General features: G+C 43.1%; 1 protein-coding gene across 1 annotated transcript; it reads left to right on the forward strand.

The window, feature by feature from the left end:
- On the forward strand, positions 1-3672 carry LOC129709062 (immunoglobulin lambda-1 light chain-like). Its single transcript, XM_055655164.1, has 3 exons — positions 1-1298; positions 1420-1764; positions 2944-3672. The coding sequence occupies exons 1-3, from the start codon at positions 1244-1246 to the stop codon at positions 3264-3266; spliced, it is 723 nt and encodes a 240-aa protein (XP_055511139.1). The 5' UTR covers positions 1-1243; the 3' UTR covers positions 3267-3672.
- The last annotated feature ends 3725 nt before the right edge of the window (positions 3673-7397 follow it).

The following is a 7397-nucleotide window of genomic DNA, read 5'->3' on the forward strand; positions in this document are numbered from 1 at the left end:
ACTCAGTTAGACAGGTAAATGGATGTGACAGATTTGGAGGGATATGGACCCAATACGGGCAGGTGGGACGAGTGTGGATGGGTCGGTGGTCGATGTGTGAAAGTTGGGCCGAAGGGCCTGTTTCCACACTCTATGACTGACTCTCTTTGACTCTATGGGGCATCATGTAGCATCTGCGGATCGGCATTTGCGGTGGTAATAATGAACAGCCATGAGCCAGTGCAATCTTTCGCTTGTTCACGTTGCAAAGTTTCTCCCTTGTCAGTTTTGCCCGTGCCCGTGCTGGAGTGCCCGTGTTCCATTCAACTTTAATTGAATATGGATGTGCTGTATATAGAATTCCTGTCGCCCTGTCGTACTTCAAAGTCGAAAGAACTCTGGAAGTAGGCGGTGAGAGCCAATATGACCCCTTTTACTTCACTCATATGTGCATTGATTTGGTACAGGCAACCTTTAGACTTTGAGTCGTGAATTACTGCGCATTACAACAGGATAGTATCACAGACCACTTTTACAAGCACGACACACGTCGGGTAGTCAAAATAGCCTCCAAAACGGCAACTTTACTGACATTTGTAGTGATGTTCTGTCTCCTCAGGTCTTTTCTAAATGATCTGATACACAAGTAGAAGGGCAGCCTGTGGGGTTTATCATTTCTAAAATGACAAAGATATCTAAATATAGATTTAATGTGCTTTTTAATAAAACAGTGCTGATGCTGTGACTGTGATCATGTTATGTTCAGCGATACGGAGGTAGACAAAAATGCTGGAGAAACTCAGCGGGTGAGGGAGCGAAGGAAATCAGCGATACGGATTCAGTTGGTCCGTTTAGATAAAATATTTCTATTCCGTTTTCATTGTTGATTAAACAGTTACCGAATATAATATTTAAAACTCGCAATCTGTTTAGTGTATATATGCGGGGGGTTCATACAGAACATTATAGATTGTTTGTTTATAAAGAAGGGACAACTGTGACAATCCTTTTCATTCTGCTGGATGTATGAAGCTTTTTAGAAACACAAGTCTCTAAAATAAGACCTGCGTGTTTCACAGGGGCGAATATTTTGAGGAAGAATCTGGCAATTTCTGATTGGCTTCGACGAGCATACCGGTTTGATTGGTTTGGATAATTAAACACACGGTGACATATCGTCATTCCATTTATAAAGAGAGCCAGAGAGCAAGATTACACGCCACTTGTCCTGGAAACTGCCGCCCCATCGGAGCTCAGTCGGTTAATGAACATGTCTTATTGGATCCGTGTGGTCGGTGCGTTGGTGTTTTGCGCAGTTTGTGAGTATTTTACTTTCCTGGATATTATACTTATTTCTGTTCACCATTAATTTGGGGTTACCTCCCACACTTCAACAAACTTAATATTTTCTCTTTTTTTCTGATATTTCTCCTTTCTCAGACATAAGCGCGGCTGTTACAGTAACTCAGCCGCCTTCGATGTCCACCTCTACGGGACAGAACATACAAATACCCTGCACCATATCGGGTGCCAGTTCGGGCGCTAACTATGTCTCGTGGTACCAACAGATTCCTGGCAAAACTCCCAAGTATCTATTCTACTATTATACCGGCAGCACCATTTATAAAGGCACGGACATTCCAGACCGTTATTCCATCTCGGTGTCAGGCAGCTCTGTAACATTCGCAATATCTAGCGTTCAATCGGTGGATGCTGCTGACTATTACTGTGCCAAATGGGATAGTGGTTTACATTTCGGTAAAGGAACGAGGCTGGGTATTGGCGGTAAGTAAAATATGTTCATCGGACAGCGCGCTGTTTTCTTTTTATTTTAATGCAGATATTGCTTGATTTAATGTCCTGAGTTCACATGATACGTGATTGGGCCAGTTGTATTTCAGTGCAGATGGTGCGATCTTGCTGTACAGATGTTCCGAGTTCACTTGGACATAACTCAGTGAAATGACTGGGAAAGCGAGCTAATGCTTTGTCTTGAGCTTCGTTCAATAAATTGCGGAAATATTTGCAGTGATTGTCCAGATATGAAAGGAAATTGCTTGGGTAACGGGGTTCACCAACGTCAATATTCAACACTGTCAAAAATCCGGTTGACGGGTTGAACAAGGATATCAAAATGCCAAATGCGAAAGGAGAAAGTTTCGCACATTTCCTTCAGAAATTGTGTTTAATACGTAGAGCAGCTTTTCGTGGACGCAGCCGTGTATTCCAAATGTAAATGAACATTCGAACCACAATGTAATTCTTGCTTGTGAACTCCATCTCAATGGTGCCGACAATTAAATAAGTTTAAAATCGAATCGGTGACCGTGGCCTTCGAAAGTGCTGTACAGTTTCCATATATTTTTGCCAACAGAACATACAACTAACACGAGGCGCATAAATTACATACAAAAATCCAAACAATAAATTAAAAAACATAAAACACGAGTACGAACAACGCAGCAAAACCAAGCAAATAAAGTTAATAAACAATTCAACACCTCACTGGTCTACAAAGGCCATGGAGAATAGATATGTCTTCAGGAGTGACTAGGAAGGGGTCTGTTTAATATAAATGTTATTATAAATGTCGCGACCGCGAATCGTTTACATCTGCTGATATATTTAAATAAATGTAAATCCGGAAATGTGCAGTAAATTGAACATTATAAAAGTTATAATAATGTATTCAGTTTTATAAAATACTGCAGCCATGATCTATCACAGATGGTTTCCCGGTGTTTATACAGAGGGTAGACAGGATCTATTTTAGTTGCTTTCACGCACTTTATTTATTGTTCACCCAATTAAAATAAACACATTATAATGGTTTGAAATAGGTCGAGAATAAAACGACATTTCTATAAATGAATAAATGAGTGCTTTAATGAGATGTATTTTCGGTAAATAATGATATCTCAACGACAGCATTTCTCCAATTAAATGTGACTTCTTATTAAACAGATCCTCGGGCACCGATCGTGACGGTCCTGCCGCCTTCAGCCGATGAAGTTACCTCAAAGGGCACCGCCACCCTGGTTTGTTTGGTGAACGGCTTTAATCCGGGCTCGGTCGCCGTTGAGTGGACAGTCGACGGCAGTGCAAGAAATAGCGACGTTGAGACCAGCCCGATCCAGCAGGATAAGGACAACACGTTCAGTCTCAGCAGTTACCTGACTCTGACAGCCTCAGACTGGAACTTACACGACCTTTACTCCTGTGTGGTTAAACACCAGGCTCAGGCAAACCCACTTAAGACAACTATCGAGAGATCCAGCTGTATCTGATGTTGGAAACGTGAGGCTGACCTGACTAAGTTAGTTTATCATCATTGGGTTCGTCCATGTGACAAAGTTAGTAATGTATTGGACTTCGGTGTTTTCGTTCAGAAATGCCATTTGTAGTTGAAACTTCGATTTTTATGACTTGTTCACTTTAAATGTAGTTCTTTCGAAAGAATGTCGTTCTTGAATGAAGCATCAAGTAGATTCAATTGCGTTATCCAACAGCATGGATGTTGTTATTGTACCCATGGTATCTTTGTAGCCGTTCAATAAAGTTTAAAAAAACGCATTTCAAATGCATTGTTGATTCCCTTTGGTTTATTTCTGACCCGAACCATGATGGCTTAACACGGGTTGCGTTGTCTCGTAGATTTGAGCTAGCAACACTGATTTTGATTCTCTATTTCGATCACTAATTGCAATCGTACAACAGTCGTGGGCCACTCGTCCATTTATACCACGCGTTCTACAGCGCTTTGTCAGTTCTTGTGCAACATGATTCAGCCAAAGAACCGTATAAACCAAGCAGGGCAAACGTGGTCTTAAACCCCAAATTATCACAGAAATAAACAGAAAAGACTGTTCATACTCAGTAAGTCGGGCGGTATGTGGGAAGTGAGAAATAGATTAGACGTTTCAGGCTGTTTAAAAAAAATAATAAAACAAACGTCCCTACCAGCCTCGTGCGTTCAGGGTTTGTTAAATATGTCTTTGTTCATAATGTGCCCGGTTACATAATTAAATAAAATACGTGTGCATACGTGGAAATCAGGAAATTTGGAAACGCCATTAATTCCCAACATATCAGCAGGTTTCTGTAAACTGATGGGTTGTTCGCACCTGCACTTTACACCCCTCGCACTAAGCATGGCACCTCCATCCTTCATCACAGAAGGCCGTGACTTTCACACTAATCGGTGACGGGGTTTGTATTTAAATATTTACAAATATTACACCTTATTTCTTCTTTATTTCTTCTGATTGTCAGCTTTAAAGAAACAGGGTGATTATTGGCGTTAGCAGAACAAGTCACTGAGTTTGTATGTGGCGTGTCCGTGTCTCACGGTGGTATTACACGGGAACTGGGTAACAACACTCTCAATAAAGCAAGATAATATCTACAGAAAGATGCGATGAATGCACGGCAGCTTCATATAGACACGTGCAGAAAGAGAGCGAGGGGTGGGAGAGAGAGAGAGAGAGGGGGGGGAGGGGAGAGAGAGAGGGGGGGGGTGAGAATAGGACGGGGGCGGGGTTAATAGCGAACAATGAGGGAACTATATGCTATAGTTAGAGGACAATCAGTCACGGACAAACCCCTGACCTCTGTCACAAATCGCTTTTCACTTATTCCAAGCTTTATTCCCAATTATTTTCACGTTACATGAGCAACCTGGGCTTAAGTCTTAATGAATGGGAAGGAGTTGCAGATGCTGGTTTAAAGCAAAGATAGACACAAACATCTGGAGTAAATCAGCGGGTCAGAAAGCATCTCTGGAGAAAAGGAATCGGTGACGTTTTGGGGCGAGACCCTTCTTCAGACTGTTTGAAGAAAGGTCTCGATCCGAAATGTCACCTATTCATTTTCTCCAGAGATGCTGTCTGACCCGCTAATTTACTCCAGCTTTATAGAAACATAGAAACATAGAAACTTAGAAAATAGGTGCAGGAGTAGGCCATTCGGCCCTTCGAGCCTGCACCGCTATTCAATATGATCATGGCTGATCATCCAACTCAGTATCCTGCACCAGCCTTCTCTCCATACCCCCTGATCCCTTTAGCCACAAGGGCCACATCTAACTCCCTCTTACATATAGCCAATGAACTGGCCTCAACTACCTTCTGTGGCAAAGAATTTCAGAGATTCCAGAGATGTGTGAAAACATGTTTTCCTCATCTCGGTCCCAAAAGATTTTCCCCCCTTTCCTTAAACTGTGACCCCCTGTCCTGGACCTTCCCCAACGTCGGGAACAATCTTCCTGCATCTAGCCTGTCCAACCCCCTAAGAACTTTGTAAGTTTCAGCCATGATCTCATTATGTGTCTTATCTTTTCTAAATGATCCGGATTGTATGCATTTTTGGCTGATTCGAATAAATGGTCACATATCTGCAATTGCTCACCTGATGGTTAGTTATTTTGGAAATTCCTCTAAATCTGTAAATACTGAGCCTACTTTCACTCGGAAAAAAATGGTCAATTAAAACGCCTTGACTATGCCCCTCATTCAAATCACCATTATACCTTCCCTGTTCAAAGGGACCAATTCCGGTTATTCTCAGGCTGCCATTATCATGCCCATTTTCTTCCCAATTTCTTCTGCGGCTTGTAATGAAGGAGCCAAAAACAAAGATTTGAGTCTTCCCGGCCTTGCCTTTTCCTTCCGTTCCCGTAGTGTCCTGGTTATCCATTGTGAGCTCCACCTTTCCCTGGTCATCGATATCGGTTCTCATTTGTTCTGAATCTTTTCATAGAGACATAGAAACATAGAAAGTAGGTGCAGAAGGAGGCCATTCGGCCCTTCGAGCCAGCACCGCCATTCAATGAGATCATGGCTGATCGTCCCCAATCAATAACCCGTGCCTGCCTTCTGCCCATATCCCTTGATTCCACTAGCCTCTAGAGCTCTAACTCTCTCTTAAATCCATCCAGTGATTTGGCCTCCACTGCCCTCTGTGACAGGTACTGACCCAAAATGCCGCATTTTCTCCTGTCTCGTAATGTCATTACAATATTTTACCGTTGCCTTTCGAAGATGTCTATGTGTGAGCGCCAGGACCGGCGAGAAAATCATGCACTTACACTCATGCCATGTATAAATGCTGTCGGCCTCTCTCGCTCATCATCCGCGTGAATGCTGTTAAACACGATGTCAGTGTCATAACTTCAGATCTATCCACGATGGCCCACAATGTCTGTGCGAACCTAATGCCAATGTCATCTGCCTGCCATATATAATGTCTATATCCCTCCATTCACTATCTGTTCACGTGTTTGCCTAAATGTCTCTTGAACCTTGCTGGGTATCTACTTACACCGCTTCGTCTAGCAAAGCGTTGCACACTTTCTGTTTAAAAAAGACATGCAAAGTGTGGCCCCTTCAAACGTCCCCTCGCCTACTTTAATAAACTATATTATATAATACTTCGGCCCTGGACTCCTAAGTAAAGCGACTTATCTTCACTAAGGGTTAGAGCAATAGATAGGGATAGGAAATCGATGCAGTGTCTGGCCAACAACACATTAATCCCCAAAATAAATCAATGGATAGGGATTCAATAAACCGACAGTGTTAGTTAACGTGTAGGAAGGAACTGCAGATGCTGGTTTAAATCGAAGATCGATACAAAATGCTCGAGTAACGCAGCGGGACAGGAAACGTCTCTAGATAGAAGGAATGGGTGACGTTTCGGGTCTGAAGCAGGGTCTCGACCGGAAAGGTCACAAATTCCTTCTGTCCAGAGATGTTGCCTGTCCCGCTGAGTCACTCCAGCATGTTGTATCTAATGTTGGTTAAGGTCTGTTTCGTTTTAGAGAGCTCGGAAAATTGCTGAAAATGCTGAAACCTCCAGGGTGGTTATCTTCGGTTTGCTTCCAGTTCCTCGTGCTGGCGAGAGCAGGAACAGGGAGATACGGGACCTGAATGTATGGCTGAGGAACTGGTGCAGGGGCAGGGATTTAGATTCTTAGACCACTGAGATGTGTTTTGGAGTAAGGGGGAACCGTACAAAAGGGACGGATTGCACTTTAACAGACGGGGGACCAGCATTCTGCAGGCAGGTTTTCAACTGCTACACAGGTGGTTTTAAATTAAACTAGACCAAGTGCAGACCCGTTTGGGGGGGGCGGATTTTCTTTAAAATTTGTACATAAACACGACGAAATTTAATCAGGAGTGGATACTTGGAATGAAAAAATGAAATCTCTACCGAAATGGAAACATTCTGGGCATTTGTGGGTCTGGTGTTGGCGTAGCAACGAATCAAAGGCTGGCAGCCACAGGCTGGGAACCACAAGTCAGGCAGAAACACAGCCAGCCAGCAGCCAGCCACATAGTTTTAATATTATACTAGACCAAGTGCAGACCCGTTGGGTCTGTTTCCCATCGCGCGTTTGCGGGGGGGAAGAGGGGGGG

The sequence above is a fragment of the Leucoraja erinacea genome, chromosome 25 (assembly GCF_028641065.1).
Source record: "Leucoraja erinacea ecotype New England chromosome 25, Leri_hhj_1, whole genome shotgun sequence".
In the NCBI taxonomy this organism is placed as follows: Eukaryota; Metazoa; Chordata; class Chondrichthyes; order Rajiformes; family Rajidae; genus Leucoraja; species Leucoraja erinaceus.

Excerpts from the sequence above, each read along its gene's own strand:
- LOC129709062 (XM_055655164.1), top strand. The coding sequence starts at position 1,244 with ATGAACATGTCTTATTGGATCCGTGTGGTCGGTGCGTTGGTGTTTTGC. Across the intron at positions 1,299-1,419 it reads GTTGGTGTTTTGCGCAGTTT|ACATAAGCGCGGCTGTTACA; the intron begins GTGAGTATTTTA and ends CTCCTTTCTCAG. Across the intron at positions 1,765-2,943 it reads AACGAGGCTGGGTATTGGCG|ATCCTCGGGCACCGATCGTG; the intron begins GTAAGTAAAATA and ends CTTATTAAACAG.